Source organism: Zonotrichia albicollis, chromosome 14 (genome assembly GCF_047830755.1).
Source record: "Zonotrichia albicollis isolate bZonAlb1 chromosome 14, bZonAlb1.hap1, whole genome shotgun sequence".
In the NCBI taxonomy this organism is placed as follows: domain Eukaryota; kingdom Metazoa; phylum Chordata; class Aves; order Passeriformes; family Passerellidae; genus Zonotrichia; species Zonotrichia albicollis.
In genome coordinates this window covers 12,797,632-12,819,140 of record NC_133832.1, presented here as the reverse complement: position 1 = coordinate 12,819,140, position 21,509 = coordinate 12,797,632, and the positions used below count along the sequence as shown (strand labels likewise).

The window sequence follows — 21,509 nt, the reverse complement described above, 5'->3', positions numbered from 1 at the left end:
ATAACCATGATGTGAGACAATGAGGCATTTGCTAACGTGACTAACAGTGAAAGCTAGGTAATGTTCCAAATTGCTTTTTCTTTCCTCTGAATCAAAGTTTCACAATCCAGTAAATGCTACTTTTGAATCAATGAGTTTAAAAATATCTTTTGCAGCCACAGAGCTGTTGGAACCCTTTGACTGGGATTTTCAAAGCTGAATGCACCCTGCCTTACCACAGAAGAACTTTCATACCTGTGGGGTTTTGGGGGAAAAAAAGTCTGAGCTGAGCAAATGACATTTGTACTTTTGGGGGAAGAACAGAGAGCTTTGGGGTTATCCCTGTGGTGGTTCTAATTTGGTGAATGGCCTGGCAGAGGTGATGGTGCAATGACTGTTATGTCTTGCTCTGAACAGACTCTTGGAACATTTCCCTTAACCATTGCCTTGTTGTTTCTTTCAGATACAAATCTTGAGTACAGTTTAACTGATGAGTATTGCAGGCATCACTTCCTCGTGGGGATGCTCCTTAGAGAAGCCTCTGTTGCCTTGCAGGACAATTATGATATCAGATACACAGCCATCTCAGTCTTAAAAAACCTCCTCATCAAGCATGCCTTTGATAACAGATACCAGCACAAGGTCAGGCCTGTTTTGTTGGCTTTTTAACTTAATGTTGTTGCATTTTATGAAAAAAACCCCACATACCAGAGTTTTAGATATTTTGGTGCAGGATGCACCAAAAATATTCTAATTGTTTTTTAGGGAACTGTTGTAAATAACTGACAGTTATGGAACAACAGTAATAGCTCAGAAACCATCTAGGAAATAAAACTGCAGCCCTCTTACTCATGCTGAGTATTTAGATAATTATCCCTAAACCATTAAGGAACTTGAGAGAGTCATTAGCCAAGAGTTGTTCAACAAAATGGGGACATTAGTGATGTTCTGGTCTTGGGCCTAAATTCATGTCCTGTATTAATATGCTATAATCAGGAAACAGAGCTGATCTCTGTTACAAGTCAGCTGCATGTTTTACTGATTAGTGACTCAGAGGAGAGGATCTTGATTCTCATGAGATGCTGGATTTCCTCTGGGTGGGTCTCAGTTTTCTTTGGTCAGTGGCTCAGCACGCGATGATGCTGAAAGAGGCTGGAAATGGGTTTGTTTTACCTTGGTGCTGCTCCCTGCTGACCCACATGCCCTCCAAAGTGCTCAGCTATCTGTGCAGACGCTGCCTGCCCTTGCTCTAGCCTGAAAACATGCCTCTGCGTAATTTCGGTCCTCACATTGCTCCTAGTGTGCTGCATTCTTGGTGTTATCCAGGAACATGGATGGCTGCCTGGCATCGAGGGTGGGAGAGTGCCCCAAAGGTGCCAGGAGCTCTCATGGGCCCAGAGCCAGCTCCTCTTCCCTCCATTCTCTGCCCCTTTAAGGCCTGAGCTGGAGCTGGGCTTGCTTTGCTCTGCAGTGAGGATCCATGAGTAACTCAGGAGCTGTTTGCTCCCTCAGTGTGCAGCACTGCCCTGACTGCTCAGAAACTCCCCAGTCTTACTGCTGTCCCACAGGGATTGGTGTATGTGTTGCAGATGTGAATTTCTTTATTATTTAAAAGGTTTTACTCAATTTTCAGGCCTTACTTTTTTTTTAATCTTTCAGCCCAATTTAAAATAATATATGTCTAACAAAAAAGAATTGGATGTATAAGAGTCCTTCATTTAGAAAATGTCAACCCAATCATTTTGATCTGTACCAGTTAGTCCAAATTAATCTGCTCCTACAAACTGTTTTCACTAGAAGCATTTGCTGTGGAGAATTTCTGACTGGAAGCAGTAGCCAGCACCAGGCACGGAGCAAATATTCCTGTTACATTACTCCTGGGTGTTGCACTTAAAAATCAAACTATGCAAGTCAAGTGCCAGTTAAAGAGTTAGGAAATCCAGGACTTAGTTTTTCACACATCTTGTGGGACTGGGAATGTTATTGAGCCTCCAATACCCCCGAGTGCCCCAAGCTTATTGCTAGAAGGGTAATACCTCTCTGGCAGCTCTAGAAGTGGAGGTGAGAAGCCAAACCAGCTCACATTCTTGAACACCACATACAGTGTCTAAATACAGATATATGTCTGTATGTGTTTTGGCTCAAGTGTCACATTCACATTCTCTGAAAAAATCCCTTTGCCCAGGAATTTTCTCCTGGGAAGCTGCGAAGCCTCAGAGAAAAAGGGAAACAATTATTATCTCATTTGCTTCTCCTCTGTTTTGCTCATGTGGAATGTGTTTGGAGATTGTTTACCCACAGGTGATTGTTTCATTGGATTCTGCTGTGAGTTGTTTTGTCTCATTGGCCAATCAGGGCCAGTGTCAGGACTCTGGAAAGAGTCAGGAGTTTTCATTATTATCTTCTTAGCATTGTGGAAGTATCCTTTCTGTATTCTTTAGTATAGTATAGTTTAGTATCCTTTAATATAATATAATACATTGAAATAATAAATTAGCCTTCTGAGAACATGGAGTCAGATTCATCATTCCTTCTTGCCACGAGAGTTCCAGCAAATACAGGAGTTACCCTTTCTTCACTCCATTGGGAACCTGGGCTCTTACTGAGATTTTTCTGCCTTCAGAACCAGCAGGCAAAAATTGCCCAGCTGTACCTGCCGCTGTTCGGGGTGCTCCTGGAGAACCTGCAGCGCGTGGCCGGCCCCGAGGCCCTGAGCTCCTGCCCTGCCTCCAGCCCTGTGAGTCAAGCTGTGCTGCCTCCACATCTGACATGTCTCTGGACAGGGTGTGCAGTGCCTGAGGGGAGCTGAGTCCCTCTGAGAGCAACGAGCTTGAGCAAGGCTTGGCCTGGGGCTCCAGCAGCTGTTCTGGGGAGTTGCTGGTTGGTCTTCCCAATAATTGTGTTTGTGGCTCCCAAATAGCCTTGGCCTTGCAGACTAGGCTCTCCTCCTTGCTGGGCCAAAAGAATAACAAATAGGATATCTGAGAAAAACAATTCAGAATTTCAACTCAAATGGTGAAAAAGAAAAACACTACCATGACTTATTTAATATTTTCTGCTATTCTTTGTACTCCTCCCCAAATCCTTTGTCTCCTTGTTAAAGAAGTAAGGAAAATTTTGTTTTCATCTGTGTTGTTTTTAAAACCTGCTCTAATCTGCCATTTTGTATTGCACTGATCCCTTCTATAAGAGAATAGGTGTTATCTTTGATTGGTCACAAAACCTTACATTGCTTTACAGGCATCCAGGGATGAATTCATATGCAGTTTTCCATCCCCATCAAGCAGATCCAGCCTGATTGCAGACAAAGATACAGGTAAATTAATTTTTCTAAATTCTAAATTTTCCTATTTATTTTAACACAACTGTTACCAGCCTGAAACACCCAAAACCCATTACCCAAAACGTGAAACAGTCATCTCCTAAAAGACCTCACAGACTGTACATGGTTTTCCACAGATGTGGTGTCGCCCTAACTGTCCTTTCCAGATTTTTCCTTTTCCAGCTTTTGACACGGGGCTTTGGCAAGCCCCATCTGTGCTGTGCTGACAAGTGCAAAGGGTTTAACTGTGGGGTCTGGGGTTTTTTTCAGCCTGTGGAGCAGCCCTTCCAAATGGCCATTCAATAAAGAGAGAGGACTCAAAAGGATCCCTGAACTCAGAGGGAGCAACGAGTTCCCCGGATCAGAGTGAAAATGTAATGTACCAGGGGCTGGGCAGAGCAGCACAGCCTGCAGGCTGTGTGAAATAAGGGGGAGGAAAAGGAGTTCCCCGTGGTAACACTCTCCAAAGCCAGCTTCTAGATGTCTCTGGAAACAAACAGATTGATGTTTAGCAAAGGTCAGAGTCACAAGTCTGGTATGCTTTCCTTCTTCAAACATCACTGAGCCAAAAATAGAATGGCTGACAAATTGCTTGTTGAAGATGAAAGGCAAGATCTGTATGGAAAATCTCTGCTCCTGTGGTGCATCTGTCCATACTCAGATGTGCTCCCTGTGTGTGGGTGGCTCTGAGCCTGGCTGCACCTCAGTACCTGGTCTGGGAATTGGTTTCCAGATATCTGACAGCAAAGCAAAGCACCGTGGTGTGAGGTTGCCAGTGACCACTGACTAAAGATAAAGTGATTGCAGGAAAACCAGCCCAGGCAAGTAACCACAGGCCCAAACTTGCAGAAGGTGACTGTGGTCATGCCACAAAGACCTCTGACCCCACTGTTCAGACAGGGAGAGGTATTCAGTACTCTTCTTCTTGGCAGATTGCACACATGAAAATCAGATATTTGTGCAAACCAACCCCTGGTTTGCTTCAAGGCACTTTGCAGATATCTTGAGTTGGCATGAATCATTGATACATCTTCAAAAACTTTGGCCCTTGTAACAAGCAAGGCAAAGATTATCTGGGCTCATGGCTGTGTCCTGACATGCTTAGAAGAGATAAGGCCTCTCCAACTCTCCTCCATAAATCACAGAGCTCCAGGGCTGAGTACAGCCGAGCACTTCACTGTCCAGCAAAGCCCTGAGCTCCAGCCCTGCTGATGGGCTTTGCAGGAGGTGCAGTGGCTTCCAGCTCAGCTCTTCCCCCATGGCCAGACATCCTCCTCTTGAATGTTCTTGAATGTTTTTCAGAGTTATTGAAAGCAATCTTTCTGTTAGGGAATGCAATATGCACAGAACCATGTGAAAGCAGTGCCCCATGGAGGAGCACAGCTTCAGCAGTGCTCTCAGAGGCAGACTCTGCTCATTGCCCCGCTCCCCTGGAGTGAATTGTGTGCTGACTTGATAGTTTGGCATGGTCAATAGCAGATCTCTGGCCATAGCACCATGTCTCCAACTCTAACATGATTGTTTATTTCTGCTTTATTATGACTCACATCCACAGCTTATCCCAGAATAAACAGCAAATAAGATCTGTGGATCCCTCTCCAAACATGAGAGGCAAAGCTTTAGGAGAAGCCTAGGGCTTCATTGTATTCATTTATTGAAGGATGCAGCTCAGGCCAGCACAGAGAATGCAATATAAAATTGCTGTAACTTTATAAGTCATGCTTCCCACCACACAATGTCCAAGCCTTCCCCACATAAATTGACTCATCAGCAGGATTTCATGTATTTTGTCTGAGTCACTTAGTAGGAGGAAAATTGAAACACTTCCAAAAATCAAGGGGAGGAGAAAGTTCTTAAGATGAAACGTCCTCCTTTTTTAATAACTGATATTTTGTTTTAAAGTGTATGTCTTTAACAGAAAGTCAGACTTTTGCTTTAAATGGTGGCAGCCAGTGAGTTTTTATTTACAGGAACTGGCTTTAGAAATGTCCAGGAGCTTAGCTGCTGCAGAGAGCAGGGGAAATGAAAGCAGGCTGCTGTGTATTTTGCTGGATAGCCTGTCATTCTCTGCCCAGACATCTTTTCTCTGAGCAGAGAAGTGTTTGGGTGTTTGGTGATGTGCCCAGGATTCCCAGGCTGCTCATCACTGGCTGAGCTGTTTCCAAGGCACGGTGCTGTGGGGTGCCCATGTGGGGGGCAGGAGGGATGCAAGCACCCCTGGTGTGTGCCAGGCTTGCTGTGCCCATGCTGCACAGCCCTGTGCAGAGTCAGGAGCCCTCTGTGTCACAGCTGTGTCCCAGCAGATCCGCAGGAGCTCCATGAGGAGCAGCGTGTCCCACTGCAGCCGGCTGGACCAGTTCGAGATCCGGACACTTCTCATGTGCTACCTGTACATTGTGAAGATGATCTCTGAAGGTTGGTGCCTCCTGCCCACTGGGGGCTGCCAGAAAGACAAGGGACCATCAGTTTTGGTCTGTAAGGTCCCCTCTTTGAGGTTTTTAAATTCTCAGTGCACTGTTCTTCATTTTCTTTCAGATACTCTTTTAGCCTACTGGAACAAATTCTCCCCACAGGAGCTGATCAATGTCCTCATGCTTCTGGAGTGAGTATCACAAGGCTGCTGTTCAAACCCTGCACCTTGGTGTGGTCAGAATGGCTGAGGAGGAGAGCACACACTGTTCTGTGCAGCACTGGGGGTGTCTGGCCAGGTTGGAATGACATGCTCTTCCTCCCTCTGAGGAGAAGCAAGTGTAAATTGAGGAAGCTTGGTTTAGTGGCAGTGCCCCGTGCTCTGTCTGGGATGTGTCCCACCACCTGTGGGCTCAGCTTCCCCTTCACTGTCACAGCCTCCACTTTGCAGCAAATTTGGGAGAAGAGATGGGTGAGAAGACAGGGGTGTGCCATAGAATTTTGAAACCAAGAGTGTGAGGTCAAGTGACTTGTAAATACAGATGCAAGCCCTTGTGCAAGAACAGGGTGGGTTTTAAATGTTCTGGATTGTTCCTGATCTGCAAGATCTGTAACAGATACATATTTCATTTTCTTCCTAGGGTGTGTTTATTTCACTTCAGATACGTGGGGAAGAGAAATATTGCCAGGTACTGCATCCTTCCATCTGGTGCTGGGCTGTGGGGGTCATGCCCGTGCTCCCTGCCCCAGCAGAGGTGGGGAGGGCTGGTGCACACCCACTCTGGGCAAACCCCAGTGGGTCTGGGGCTCTGCTCAGTGCCATGCCCTGAGCAGGGGCCCTTCATCTCAGCTCCCTGCCCCTTCCCTCCCCTCCAGCTCCTGCATGAGATCCCCAGGCTCAGGCGAGCGCAGGTTGGCAGTGTCCCCCCCAGCCAGCTGCAGGTGAGACAAGAGCCCCAGCTGCATCCCTGCTTCCTGAGCAGCATCCCTGCTTCCTGAGCAGCCTCCCTGCTTTCCTGTTAGCCCTAGGGCCTCCTGCAGCAGCAAGGCTGGCACAGTGCGGGCAGGCCCACTGGGACTGCCCCAGACTGGTGTGTTGGAGGAACAGGTCTCCATCCTGGTGCCTTGTGTGATGCGCAGTGGTGTGTTTGCTGCTGGTGCCCCAGGGCTGTCTGTGCTCCCCTTGCAGGGTGCAGGATGCCTGGCTGGCCAAGCACACGGCGGCCGAGAGGAAGTCGCAGACGATGCCGGCGCTGCGCAGCCGGGCTGGGGTGCGCCTGCAGCACCTGGGCAGCCTGGAGAGCTCCTTCACCCTCAACCACAGTACGTGTGCCAGCAGGGCAGGCACTCCAGCCTGGGGAGAACTGCATGGGGCCCTTTTACACTTGCTTTCCACAGATTACCCAGATTCTGCAGAATTGCCCTTGTCACCAGGCCTCCCTGCAGCATCCCTGGATGGGTGAGGGTGGCATTCAAGCCCCTTAAAAATCACCCCTGGGATTTAGGACTTGTGGGGTTTCTGTTCTTGCCTGTCTTGGCTCAGCTCCTTGGCTGAATGTGGGCAGGTGATGCCTTTGTTTGGGTAGGGAACAGGACAAGCAGGAGAACTGCACTGCCCAGAGACCTGTGCTGGGATCTGCTCTAAGCCTCTCCATGTGGGTGCATTTTGTCCCATTGAAGCACTTTGCCATCTCCCCTCTGGAGACAGCTGGGACACCTCATGCTCTGTCTGGCTTTAAAGACAGTGATATGAAGGAACAATGCAGGTACTGTTTTTCTAGTGTGGCATCAGGCTGACGCGGCTTCTCTGAGTGGAGTTGGCAAATTCAGCATCTTGCTATTCTTGCATCATCTCCCAAACACACTGAACGTGCAAGGGGAGAACCTTATCTATATCAGCACTTAGATTTTTTGGGAGCTGGAGTGTTGAACACTGTTTCCTCCTAATTTTCTCTCTGTCCACAGATGCAGGCACCTCAGAAGCAGATATTGTGCACCAGGCATTACTGGAGGGCAATATTGCCACCGAAGTATGCCTGACAGTCCTGGACACCATCTCTTTTTTCACTCAGAGTTTCAAGGTCAGCACTGAAATCAAAAATGTTGTTGAAAAGTGTGTTTTTATATGTGTGTGGATTTTGGTGATCTGTTCTGCTAGAGTGGAAGAATATGGAAGACTTTACAAAAGCAAATCATTTGCAGTTTGGTTATTTTCCAAAACAGTGTTTCACCGAGTAATTGTACCCATACACAATCTTTCCATTTCTTCAAAACTGCAAGGCCAGAGAAAATCCCAAGTATGTTATACCAAGATTGTAGTTTTTACAAAAATAGAATAAGAGGAAATGTATATAATGTAGAAAGGAGGGGCTAGAGAAAAGGGAAATGAATGTCCAAAAGTTTTAGAAGTTGCTCTTTTGTACCCTAAATTACCTAGAAGCAAGGCCCATTTTTCTTTGAATCGCTGTACAATAATATCTCTGGGGCTGAGGCTCTCCAGCTGTGGTTACCAGTGCAGACAGGACCAGAACCATGGGTAGAAGTTTTCTCCTCCATGTTGGGATTCCTACTTTTGGCAGCCATTGCCATCTACACAAGCCAAGGCCTCTGTGGTGAAGAGATCCCCAGGATGACAGCAAAATACTGTCCCAGAAATTCCCTTCCTGAAGTGTAGTCAGAGGAATCCTGCATGTAGCAACGTGTCTGGTGTGGTGTCACAAGAACAGCTCTGAATTTCAGAGCAAGCACAATGATCTTTTCCTTTTTACATGGAGATGAAGAGAAAGCTATTCAAAGCCTCTGCTTCCACTGCAGAGCCAAAAAGCCATCCTGGTGCAGATGTTAAATTACTCCTTGGAAGTTTGGTAACAGCGAAAGGATTTAGATGCAACATTTAAAACTTGTTTGACTTTCTCAGCTGCCTCTTTTGGAATATTGCTGAACCAAAAAACAATGTAATTTTCAAACCACAGGACAGACTGGATTCCCTTCCCCTTTAGTGGGCTTTGGCTTCACTTTTATGGCCACACCAGACACGAGTGGGTCCTGTGCTGCAGCAGCTGGGCTGGTGCTCTTCCAGTGCCACAGGAAATGAGCTCAGTGTAAAACTCTGGATCCTGAACTTACCACAAGGTCTGTGCAAGCTGGCAAAATCTGAGCCAGCCCAAGGACTGTGAGGACTGGCAGTGGGATGGGGGCTGTTGATTTCCTGTCAATACAGGAGATCCACATCCTTGTGTCATGCCCAAATCTCCTGCACAGCCCCATGGGGATGGCAGTGGGCAAAGCCCACCTGGTCTGACACCAAACTGTATCAAAACCCCCAAGTAATTCCATTTTGCTATATCTACAAGATGCAAACTGGCAAAACTCTGCAGGAAACAAGGGAAGTGAAATTACTAACTACAGCTACTGATCTATCCAGTGAGAAAATGGGTCTTATTTTTTTCCTTCCCTCTCTCTCTTTTGGGCTGCAAACAAAACAGTTTTCAAGAAAAATAAAAAGGAATGAAAAAAAAAACAAAAAACAGGGTGATAGTTACATTGGTAACAGCGTGTTTTGTTTGAATTAACTAGGCAACCTGTCACAGTTGCACAGAATATAGACTTAGGCTTTGGAATTAGTGATTCAGAAGTGATAAAATATTTTCAGATTTTTCTCTACTGCAAAAATAGCCTCTGCTAACTACTGTAAGTCTTTATTGATTGTCACATTTTATTGGTTATATTTTTACTGAAGGCCCTGTTGCTCATCTAAGAATTAATATGATTAACTGTGCAAAATTATCTCTGTCATTTCCAGCTTCAGGCACAACACTTCTGCTGAGTAAATTCTCCTGTTGCTTTTCAGACCCAGCTTTTAAGCAACGATGGCCACAATCCACTTATGAAGAAGGTTTTTGATATTCATCTGGCTTTTCTCAAAAATGGGCAGTCAGAAGCAGCCCTTAAGCACGTGTTTGCCTCCCTGAGAGCTTTCATTAGCAAGGTAGGTACAATGACAAGGGTGTGGGAGAACTTGTAAGTATGGCAGAGGCCAGGATGATTGAACTCCTGTTAACCTGATATTTTGGAGATGTGTTTTAGCTACACTGATTTAAAGAACAGCCCAGGTTACATTCTCTAGTTATTTATTATTTGTTGGGTATCAGGAAGCAAAGGAGAAGTCATGAGGAATTGTCTGTTTGACCAAGAGCTGGTGCTTGAATCTTTGCCCCAAAGTGCCAGTGCTGTTGCTTGAATAATGCATGCACTGACAGGCAGCTCCTCAGCCACTGCTGGCAGAGATGATAGCTCTGCTGAACCTTGTTCTGTGCTCTCTGAGCCCTGACAGGTAGTGAGGCTGTTTAATGCCCCAAGCTCAAGCAGAGACAAAGCCACAGCTGACCACAAAGGAGCAGTGATTGATGCTGTCATTGCCCTCTGTTCTTGCCAAAACCTGCCACTGCTCAAAAGGATATTTTTCCAGATCTGCTGTACATTATAACACCATTCCTCCCAGGCTGTGCAGTTATCATAAATACAAAATTAATTAAAACACCTCAAAGCCCTTGAGCACAACACTTCATTAATGAGGAAAATCCATGTGGCAGATTGCAGCCAGGCAGGGATGGTGTCTGAGTGGTAAGCAGCAAAGAGTAACTTTCAAAGGAGCTTGTGCACTAGCTCCTGAGCAAAATCTGATTAAAATGAGACTGCTAAACTGCTTTTCAATGGTGGAAAAAGTCTGTGCTTTTTACATTTCGCTGTAAGCGCACAGCGAAGCTGAGAGTTAGTGTAAGTCTAGGGCTGGATTTTGGTGCTAAGCAAACACATGAGAAGCAGAAATGCAGAGTTCTTGCTGGCTCCCTGTCTGCTCCAGGCAGCGTGGTCTCCTACAAGCTGTTTTTCCATGGGGCTTCTTAGAGCCTGCTAGATTGGCACCTGGCAGGGGCAGGAATCACTTGGTTTTTCTGCAGGGTTCAGTGCCTGTTTATTGCTCTGCCTTTCTTTTCACTTTTCTGCTTGCCTGTGATCTGCTTAGCCTCGAGATCCATGCTGCTGCAGATCTGCACACACCCTGCTCTCCCACTTGCTAGCCAAAAGTTTGTTTAGCCAGAAATATTTGTTTTGTGCCTATAGCAAATAATAGGCATTCCTTGCCTTCCTGACATATTTTCTGTGGGGTTTTTTTTGAGTGTGAAGCCAGACCTGCACACCTGCTCAATTTGATCTCACTGTCAGCCTTCAAAGCCTGGAGCCCTTCAGGGCTTCCACACTTGCTTTCCAAAACATCAGTGGCAGCAAGGAGGCTGCAGGCTTGGCTGCTGCAAGGATGGGGCAGTGGGATTGTTTCCTTGGATTTAGTCTAAATTCATGCTGAATTTCACATCATGGGTCTTTAAAGACACAAATTATTGATTTCAGCTTTCTTGCATTTCCCCTATGGCAGGACATGTCTTCTGTAAAAGCAAGATATGAGCCCAGCAGATGGTATCTAGAAGGAGGAAGTGTTTTCTTTGCCAACTCCATAACCACATGAGTCCCAAACTTCCATTTAAGTCCTTTCAAGTGTTCTTCTGAGGCCTGAAGTGGCTATGGTGGCCAAGGCAGGTGGCCACTGCATTGTATGACAAGTCAAGGATGAAATGTTTTCCTGCAAGTTTGTTTTCAAATACTAGCTCTGCTCTACTTTGTAACTTCCAGAAAAGCCAAAGGGAGTTATACCTTTGTCACAGTTAGAATGGAAAATTTTTCGTTTTTAGGACCTCCTGTGGCTAAAATTACAATGAAAATAATCCCCCTCTTATTTGTGCTCACAGCAAATGGTTGCTGGAGGGAAATAACTCCTGAGATGTATTCTGCTGCTCATAATTTGTCTTCTACATTAAACCCAGTTATTTGATAGGCAAAAGACTTTAAAAAAATGTTGCAAGAGGGCAAATAACAAAAATCTTCTGTAATTATTTGCATCTTTGGTTTTGGTTGCACGTGTGTGTTCTGGGAATTTGGCTAATGGACCATGCCCCATGAGGAGCACGGGGTCTCAAACAAACTGAACAATCTGAATAGGTAAAATCGTGGTTGCCTCTTTTTGGCAGGAGATTCTCTGGGCCTGGGTGCCAGCTGCAGCAGCAAGAGCAGAGTGCTGCTGGGCCATCCCCAGCAGCCTCCACCCCTCGGGAGGTGCTGTTATCTCCCCTCCCCAGCAGGTCCCTGCGTGCCAGCACAAAGCCCTTCCTTGTTCTGCTTCCCTGTGCTCAGCCTCTGTGCCCAGGTGGAGGGAAGCCAAGGGTGGTGTCACCTCCTGTGACCACAGCCAGAGGGACAGACACACCCTGGCATCCCCAGGAGGCTGCTGCCCACTGGGACAGGTGTCCCACCTGTCTGCTGCAGGTGTCCCTTCCCAGGCAGGGCTGAGCTTGCCCTGACAGCTGTGCTCAGGGGTTTGCTGAGGGGACAGCCAGGCCACCAGGGTGTTCCCCTTGTCCCTGCTGCAGGTCCCTGAGCCCTGCTGTGACTGAGGGAGCTTGCACTGTGGCTTGGCTTGGTCCTGCTGCTCCTTGGGTGGCCCTGGCTGGGGAGGCAGGGCAGGTCACTGAATTTGATGCTCTAAGTGACAAGCATGTTTGCATTCCTGAGGGCATCCAGGCATGATCTTAGCTGTTTTTGAGGGATCATGTAGAAGTAGATGTGTGAGCATTGCAGGTCACATTTTCCAGTGAGGTTGGATTCCTGGTTGGACTCTGATGGATTTTCTGATCTTCCAGATAGCACCTTGTGGTGGGAATGTCTGTGGGACCTCTCCTCTCTGCCCCACTGCTTGGGATTATGGCTTTTGGAAGAATGTAATTCTATCAGTCCAGTTTGGTGAGAATTTGCCAAAAATACCAGATGTTGTCAGGGGAGGGGTTAGATGGACACAAGCAGTCACATCCCCAAGAAGCGTGACAGCAAAGTTCCCATCGGTCTAGGAAATGAGGTTAAAAATAGACCCCAAATTCATTCCCACAAATACTCTCAGGCTCAGAATTCTGGCAGAAGTTCTGCTGAGGCTGTCCAGGCTGGAGCTTAGTTTTTTTGCCTTGCCCATCTGATCCCTATGCCATTTAGTAGTGTATTTTCTAATATTTGTTTGTCTCTTGTGAAGTTTCCCTCAGCATTTTTCAAAGGAAGGGTGAACATGTGTGCTGCCCTCTGCTATGAGATCCTGAAGTGTTGCACTTCCAAGGTGTCCTCCACGAGGAACGAAGCCTCTGCTCTTCTGTACCTCCTGATGAGAAATAATTTTGAGTTCACCAAAAGGAGAACGTTTCTGAGAACACATCTTCAGGTCAGTGGCCAGAGAAAAGCTAGAGACAGGACACCTCAGATTGAATGAACAGTCACAGCAACAGAGCTCTGTGACCTCATACCTGCAGAGGATCCTGCCATTGCCATATGGACCAAAATCCTCCTCTTTCCAGGCTTTGCCTAATTCAGTGACTGGTCCAAACACCTTTAGGTAAAATAATTGCCATCAAGTACTCCAAGCTGTTGAGTTTTAGTGTATCAGACACATCTCTGTGCCAGAGACTGGCTGGGATAGGGTGGAAGGGACAGCTGCCCTTAAGGCAGGAGAAGGGATTTCCTAGGAGCTGCTGCTTTTTTGGCATTGGTAGTTTTTGAAGTAGTTGTAGATACCATGGGGGACAGGTGAATACCCTCTGGTTGTAAAGAATCACAGAAGGAGGTAGCTAATGTCCAAACAGGGATTCATATTAGAATAGTTGGATTGTTGGTTCTGCAAAGCAGTTTGGTCCTCTGGGGAGTGCCTGTCCTTGGGGGATGTGAGAGCTGAGCCACAGCACCAACCACTGCTTACGTGGTGGAAAAGATGTGATGCTTTCCTGTCAGCATTTTGTTAACTGTGACCTTAATAAAACCCTTTTATTAGGGCTTGTTTAAATAAAGCCTCTACCTTGTCCTACAGATAATAATTGCAGTGAGCCAGTTAATTGCAGATGTGGCCCTCAGTGGTGGGACCAGATTTCAGGACTCCTTGCTCATCATTAACAACTTTGCAAACAGCGACAGGCCCATGAAGGTGAGTTGGAGATGTCACATCCCACGTGTGCTATCAGCCATTGATGCAAGCCTGGGGACAGACTCCAGGAAACTCTGTTTAAGGGTTGGGCTAATGACTGGAACTGTGATTTATAGGCTTGTAGTAGGCTGCATTTGCTCAGTAAACAAGTGTTGTGCCAGCAGCAATAGGACCAGCTGCTCAGGCAGGTCTTGCTCCAAACTTGAGGCCTCACACCAAGGGAAGGGAGCTCAGCGGCTCAGATTGTGCTTTGCCATGTTCTGCTTGCCAGATTGTCCAAAGAGCTTTCCAGGAGCTCCCAGCTTTGAGGGAAATGACAAGGGAGGGGCTGGTATTTCTGTTGCCTGAAGGTAATAACTAGCAGGATTTTGTTTTATTCAACTAAGTGTCAGTAATGTTAAGAAAGAGCTCTTATGTGGAGATTAATGATTGTATTTCTTTAGAAAACAATTGCCTGTCTTTGTGCTAGAATTAGTGGCTTGTACCCCATCCATTGAGCAATTGCAACGTGCTCCATTTCACACAGAGCAGCTGCCAAGGCAGGATAGGGGAAATTGAAAGTGTTTTTACAATTCCACGGTTATCCTGTGACCTAAAGGCTTAATGGGAGCTTCCATTAGGTGTTTAATTGTGATCTAACAAATTTATAGATAGGATATGCCTGGCGAAAACCTCAGTTCTTTTCTGCACACAGATGTTGGTAAGGGTTTTACTGAGCCATACTTTACTTGTAATTTACATCATGAGATGATCATGATATCAAGTTTTTGTGTTTGTGTAAGTGCAAGAGTACAGGAGAGGTTTCAACACACTGGAGAGACTGCCATGCACAGCCACAGCAGCAGCTGGGCTGCAGGAATCTGAGGAGAGGGAGCATAAACCAGGCTCATCATGGAGGGGAGAGAGCTGAGGGGGAGCCTACCTGCTCCTTTCCACAGCAGACAGTTTATAGAGGCATATTTAGACTCTTTTCAGAGGTGTGGAGTGAAGGACAAGAGGCAGTGTATGCAAGTTGCAGCAAGGGCAATTCCAGTTTTGCTTAAGAAAAAGTTATTTCCCAAGAGCACTGTGCAGCCCTGGGGCAGGGCCTAGAAAGGAGGTGGATTTTCTGTTTTTGGAGATTACAAAACTTGGCTGGACAAGCCTTGGTCTAACTCAATGTTGGCCTAGTTCTGAGCAGGGGATCAGATCAGAGCACATGCTTCTCTACTACATTCTTGTGGTGGGAAGCTCTACAAATGCCTTCAGTGCTTTAGGAATTGAAGACAGACCACATCAGAGCCTAACAAGCCAGATGTTGAATGACATGAAAAAATACTGCAGCTGTGGTTCGTGGTCTCATCCAGAGATATTTGCATGCATGGAGCACTTGTGTGTTGCTCTCAGAGCAGCTCCTCAGGATGCCAGAGTGGCAGCCTCACTGCAGCACAGGAACAGCCAGCCTGGCACCCTGGGCACAGCCTGGAGAGATTGGCCCTGTGCATGGCATGGCTGAAGTGCCTCTGGATGCAGCTGGAACACTGTACTCTGTGTGCAGTGTGAGTTCAGTAAGAAGAGTTAATTAGCCTTATCTGCTGTGTTCTCAGGTAAGTGAAGTTGGCTGAAAGGGTCATTCCTTGGCAAAACCTGTATGTCGCAAAGAATGAAGGCCTTTGTCGGGGACGAGCCATTTGTCGGTGAGGGGAGACTCAGACACTCAATATGAGTGATAAGCAAATTCCAGTTTATTGAAGAGAGCATCAGACACTTATACAGCGAGTAATAAGCTTATGAAAATTCTGTAAGCTAAGCAATCTATTGGTTAAACTATACCATCAACTCTTCCTCATTCCTTAGGGGTTACATCTCTCTTTTCTCATCTCTTTCACTGTTTGTTATCTTACCACAGCTAGGCCCAAGGACACCGCTATCTTGCAGGTGCCGGACTTGGAATTAGCCACGGTTTTGTACTTTTCTATTCTCTAGCAGCTAAATTCCCAACACCTGTATTTTCTGTATTAGCTTTTAATTCATTTGTTTTGTGTCAGGCAACAGCTTTTCCTTCCGAAGTCAAAGATTTGACGAAGAGAATCCGCACAGTGCTCATGGCCACTGCTCAGATGAAGGAACACGAGAAGGACCCAGAAATGTTGGTGGATCTCCAGTACAGCTTGGCCAAGTCTTACGCAAGCACCCCCGAGCTCCGGAAGACATGGCTGGACAGCATGGCCAAGATACACGTGAAGAACGGGGACTTCTCAGAGGTAATTTGTGCAATTCAAAACTGATGCACAGCAGGACAGACGTGCAGATGGCGTTTTGATAATGTCCCTTTGTGCTTTGCAGGCAGCCATGTGCTATGTTCACGTAGCAGCCCTCGTTGCAGAGTTCCTGCACAGGAAGAGTAAGTGTCTGCTGCTTTGGAGACATGAGGAGGATGATGGTGGGGTTTGGGGGTGTCAGAGCCTTTTTAAAGAAAAGGCTCTCTCAATTTGGTAAATTGTTATTTTATAAACAAGCTGAAAAGGAAAGAGAAATTATTGCAGTGTATAAAGCTAGAAGATGATGAGTAGTTTCTAAGAAATGACAGTTGTTCACACCTGTTCACTTAGACAGCCACACTAGCATGGTGCTAAGTGAAATAAGAGCTGACACATCATATCTTGGTTTAAATGTTCACTTGTATTTTGCATTAGGAAATGTGCTCACTGGGGAAGGCCATGTTAAAAACTGACTCAATATGATCATCAGAATTATTACTATAGGCAGTACAGAAAACTGTAGAATAAAACAGTCAAAATTCAGTCAAGAAATGAGACTGTAGCCTAACCATACACATATGTAAAGAACAATCAAAAAAAAAAGGAGAGTTTTGTGGCTTAGTGCAAAACAGGAAGGAAGGACAGAGCTGTGCGTTCTCAAGTTACACCACATTGCAGGTTTTCTTTTAAATACCTGTTCTGCAGTTGATATATTGACCCCATTTCTCATTTCCATTTAAGGGAGTAATTGTTGAAGTGGACCCTTAACATTTCAGAAAGCTAAGGCTGCATGAACACTGATTGCCTTGGCTGGAAAGTCCTTCAGTGCCCTGCTCAGGGGATTGGAGTCCCTCCAGATTCTGTACTTTGTCTTGGCAGAGTGGGAAAAATCAGGACTTATTCTTGTGATATATATGCACGTTTCACATGGCTGCAGAGAGGGGGGTACTGAAAGTTTGCAATGTTTTATTTGTACACAAAGGCTGCTTACCACAAGTAGTGGTAAAGGAGAACTCCTAAAAGGGAAGAGGAACAAGTCCAAAAGAATATTAAATTAAGTCTGAACATTGAGTTATTTCTGTTACTGGCACTCTTTGCATATACAGAGGCTGGAATGATTCAGTAAATGCTGAACTACCCAAAGCTTTGGGGTACCTACCTGTGCTTCCTTGCTAGGAGTGTACAGCTCTGTGTGCTTACTACCCAGCTCTCCAGCAACAGCTGGGTAGGGATGGAGTTACTTTTCTTCCTTGGTAGCTGGAGCTCTGTTTTGGGTTCAGTATGAGAGTAATGTTGGCAGCACATGGCTGCTTTGGTTGTTTCTCAGTAGCACTTACTCCAAGCCGAGGACTTCTTCAGTGTCTCGTGCTGTGCCAGTGAGGAGCTGCACAAAAACCTGAGAAGGAGAATAGCTGGGGCAGCTGACCTGAACTGGCCAAAGGGATATTTCACATCTCAGAGTGTCGTGCCCAATGCATTTGCAGGGGGAGTTACCTGGAAAGGAGGCCAGTCTGGGACTGGTTTTGGCATTGATCAGTAGGTGATGAGCAAGTGTGTTGTGAATCACTTGATTTTCTTGAGGTTTATATATCTCTCTCTATTATTATTATTTCCTCAGTTTACTGTGTTTCAATTATTAAACTGTTCTTATCTCAACCCATGGGTTTTACTTCTTTTCCCTGATTTTCCTCCTCATCCCACCAGGGCTGAGTGGGGCAGTGAGTGTTGTTGAGTGGTATTGATTTGCCAGCTCAGGTCAAAGTACAGCAGCATGATACATTTGAGATAATTCCACTAATCCATTTGCTTTTGTCTGCTGCAGAACTGTTTCCCAGTGGATGTGCTGCCTTCAGGAAGATCACTCCCAACATTGATGAAGAAGGTGCAATGAAAGAAGATGGTGGCATGATGGATGTACATTACAGTGAGGTGAGGTCCTGTGCTGTAGATAGGAGGATATTTGATATCTGGTTAGGATTTAGTTTTAGAATTTATTCATATAAGCTCTAACAAATTGCTGTTGTGTACTGGTATCTGTAAACAAGACTGTTCCACTCCAATTTTCCAAGAGAAATCTGTTCTGGAGAATTTTCTGTGTTTGATTCAGACAGGTAAAACTGATGTAAGTTCTTGGTTCTATGAAGAGTTTTTCTAGCACAAAGGCTGAAAAAGCAGCACCCCAACCTCTGCCTGCTGTGTTATGCAAACACTGATGTTGCCAGCACAGGGCAGCACAGCTGGGTGTGGTGTTTCCAAGAAGGGGCAATACAAGTCAAGCTCTGCAAGGGAGAGGTCATCTTAGGGTGCCCCTGGAGTTAGGGCAGGACACCATGATAGCAGAACAATCCAGAAACCCTGGCAAGGCCTTGGGGAAGTGGGTAGCTCCTCCCATGAGTCATGAAGCCTCACAAGAACTTCTGCACCATCCCTGTGCAGCTGCCTTGCTTTGGCCGTGTGGCTGAGCAAGGTGGCCCTGCAGCCCAGCTGCCCTTTCATCAGGGCTTGAGGATCCTTGGCATCACAGCCAATACTTGTTCTTTGGGTGTGTTTCTTAGTCACACACCTCTGATCTCCAGTGCTGTCCAAAAACTCTCCAAGAGTTTTTGCATGTTCCTGGGGGAGTAACTAAACATACTTGCTGGCTATTATGCTAATGGCTTATGAAGAATTAATGAACTTTTAAAAAATAACTTGTCCTTTTTCTTCTTCTTCCCCTTTGCCCTCCCCAAAATATAGAATGCTTTTAGAAAGACCAGGAATACACAGTGTTTAAACTTATGTAACTGCAATTACTTGTTCTGGGATCTGATAGAAGTGTCTGAAGTTAAAATGGTTTTATTTTCTAATCTGGAGTGTTAGTAACCCCACCCTTTTGGCTGCTGTCACAGGAGGTCCTGGTGGAGCTGCTGGAGCAGTGCATAGATGGCCTGTGGAAGGCAGAGCGTTATGAAACAATTTCTGAGGTTTCCAAACTGATCATTCCCATTTACGAAAAGCGGCGTGAATTCGAGGTGGGTATTTTCAACTTATTTGCATAGAGCAGGTAATTTTCTAGACTGCTGAGAAATAAAAAACAGGGGACTTTTTTATTTTTGAAGTTATGAGTTACTGAATTAGTGTCAGTAAAGCACACACTGTACCTCATTGCTGGTTATTAAAGAAATTACTGAAAGCAATGATCTGAAAGGTATTTATCAAAGCTAGTGGGTGACTCATGACTATTTAGTGAATAATTGCCACCTTCCTTCCTGTGAAAAAAACCCTTTTGTCATTCCATATGCTCATTGAAGCTGTATTCTTTTTGAGACCTGAGGTTTTTAAGGGTTAAAACCAGAATGAAGGGACAAGATCTTGTGAACTTCAGTGGCAAGTGGAGAGGAAGGAAGGAGGTTGTTCCCAGCCTTGCTCCTTTCCCCATGTGCTATGACCTGTGCTTCAGCTTAGTCCTGGTACTCTTTCCCTCCCTCTGCATGACCTCTTCCCCTCCGATCCAGCCATAAAACTGAACCTGGGAGGAGGGGGGAAAGCCTTACCTCGACCAATTTGTTCATTGTTAAAGCTATTTTTAATCAAAAAAAGACTTCCTGGGTAAAATATTGCCAGCTGCTCTGTGTGTGAAGGCTCAGTCAGGAAACACCCTGAGACTTAGCCTTCTCTCCAGGGGCAGTGCTGTTCCTGCAGTCTGTGGTACCCTGCAGACCTGACACCAAGCACCTACTTAAAACCAGGTTATTCAAACAAGATTGCATGAGTTCAACCTCTTTAGAAATTAAGGTTTCAGTCCTTCAGAGGATTGTGTTCAGGTGTCTCTGAAGCTTCTGGTGTTAGCTAGAATGTGCTGCTTGGAAAATCCTGCTTTCCTCATAATGTTAAAATCTGATTTCCAGAAACTCACCCAGCTGTACAGAACACTCCACGGAGCCTATGCTAAGATATTGGAAGTAATGCACTCAAGGAAGAGGCTCCTTGGAACCTTTTTCAGAGTGGCCTTTTATGGACAAGTGAGTATACACGCTAGCTTGCCAGCTGCCCCTCACCAGGCATCCTGGCCCAAAAGCTGCTGCTCTGTCAGACCTGGAGTTGAAAAGCTCCTCTGGTGCAGCCACCAGTGTCTACATGAGTGTTTTGGTATTGCACACTGGAGATGAGGCTTTGTATCTGTTTCCAGGAGCACTTGATTTATTATAAAATTTATGATTCTGCTTATACCGTTTTCTTAAAACAACTCAGCAGTTAGGAAATGCCTTAGTGGGCTCAGAAAATGCTGAGGATTTTTTGTAATTATAGTTATTGTAGTTGCATAGACACAATTTAGTGTGCATAGTATATAACTAGTAACAGTATATAACTATAACCATAGTATATAAACTGTAGTAGTAACAGACTTTTTTTTTTCCTACAAAAAAATGCTGCTCCCTTCTGGGTATTAGCAGAGTAAAAGGTTATGAGAGAAGCTGGAGGCAAAATATCTGTCAGTGTTGATTGCACACATGTAGAGATAGGTAGTACTGGTGTTAGCTGAGGTAGCTGAAAAACTGAGTAAGATCTGGGGCTCAGAGTCCCAGGAAGTGGCATGATCTTATCACAGCTCATTGAAGTCTTCTGAGCTTAGAAGCAGTTGTGGTTTTATTTTTTTTCTCCACCTATAGCAGTTAATAAAGTGTGATACCCTCGTCCTTTGTGTCTCTGAACAACCTGCTTCTGCTAGAGGACTCAGCCAAGAGGAGCTGCAGGAACCCTCTTTAGAAAACACCATGTACATTTTACTGGCCTTGCCTTTCTTTATTCTTTCTTTTTGAGGAGATGATAAATACCCCTGAAACCCTCATGGGTTTGTACCTTTGAATGTCACTGTCACAACATATCACAGCAGTGACTTTTGCTGCAGCAGAAATGCATTTTATATTTACCCTCATCTTCCATGTAACTTTGGATATGTAAAGAGTAAATAAGGCTAGCAACAGATAAAAGGAAACAACTGCTGGCTTATTTTTCTGGAAGTTGGAAATAACTGGATCAGCCCTTAAAATTGAGCTGTGGAGCGTCCCAACAACCAGTACTTGATCCAGTTTTGCACTTTGAAGCTTTTCTGGCTTTATATTCCAGCTACACACAGATAGCTTAACGCTGTGTCATGAGTTCTAGCTGGAACAATTCACCAAAGCATGAAGTTCCCATGCTGTTTCCATTATGGTGAGACTGGTGATACAAACACAGCCTTTGATGTGTTTTGGTCTCCATTTACAGTAAACACACCAAATCCCACTTCCCTGCATACAAGAGGAATTAAAGCACAGGAAACCAATTTTTTTTTTTTTTATTGCTTAAAGTCTCTTGCAGCTTACACAAATTCTTGAATTTCAGACTGTTCCTGTGGCTCTGCTGTCAGGGCTTCCTCAACTCACGTATCTTTCTGCTCCTTCTCTGTACCTTGTTTTTGTGGTTTTTTCTCCTGCCTATCTCTTTCTAACCTTCCAAAAGGTCAAATGCAGGC

General features: G+C 45.5%; 1 protein-coding gene across 4 annotated transcripts in view; it reads left to right on the top strand.

Moving 5' to 3' along the window:
- DOCK11 (dedicator of cytokinesis 11) overlaps positions 1-21,509 on the top strand; it is a 77,563-nt gene that overhangs the window by 45,492 nt on the left and 10,562 nt on the right. For 3 of the 4 annotated variants that reach the window (XM_074551269.1, XM_026791898.2, XM_074551270.1), the window contains exons 31-48: positions 443-621; positions 2,603-2,716; positions 3,220-3,295; positions 3,572-3,675; positions 5,605-5,716; positions 5,837-5,903; positions 6,352-6,399; positions 6,587-6,652; positions 6,900-7,033; positions 7,676-7,791; positions 9,561-9,698; positions 12,840-13,022; positions 13,662-13,775; positions 15,803-16,018; positions 16,101-16,158; positions 17,838-17,944; positions 18,904-19,026; positions 19,903-20,016. In XM_074551269.1, the coding sequence (XP_074407370.1) occupies positions 443-621; positions 2,603-2,716; positions 3,220-3,295; positions 3,572-3,675; positions 5,605-5,716; positions 5,837-5,903; positions 6,352-6,399; positions 6,587-6,652; positions 6,900-7,033; positions 7,676-7,791; positions 9,561-9,698; positions 12,840-13,022; positions 13,662-13,775; positions 15,803-16,018; positions 16,101-16,158; positions 17,838-17,944; positions 18,904-19,026; positions 19,903-20,016 (2,069 nt within the window). The remainder of the gene's footprint in view (positions 1-442; positions 622-2,602; positions 2,717-3,219; positions 3,296-3,571; positions 3,676-5,604; positions 5,717-5,836; positions 5,904-6,351; positions 6,400-6,586; positions 6,653-6,899; positions 7,034-7,675; positions 7,792-9,560; positions 9,699-12,839; positions 13,023-13,661; positions 13,776-15,802; positions 16,019-16,100; positions 16,159-17,837; positions 17,945-18,903; positions 19,027-19,902; positions 20,017-21,509) is intronic. The other variant, XM_014265277.3, reaches the window with a different exon arrangement.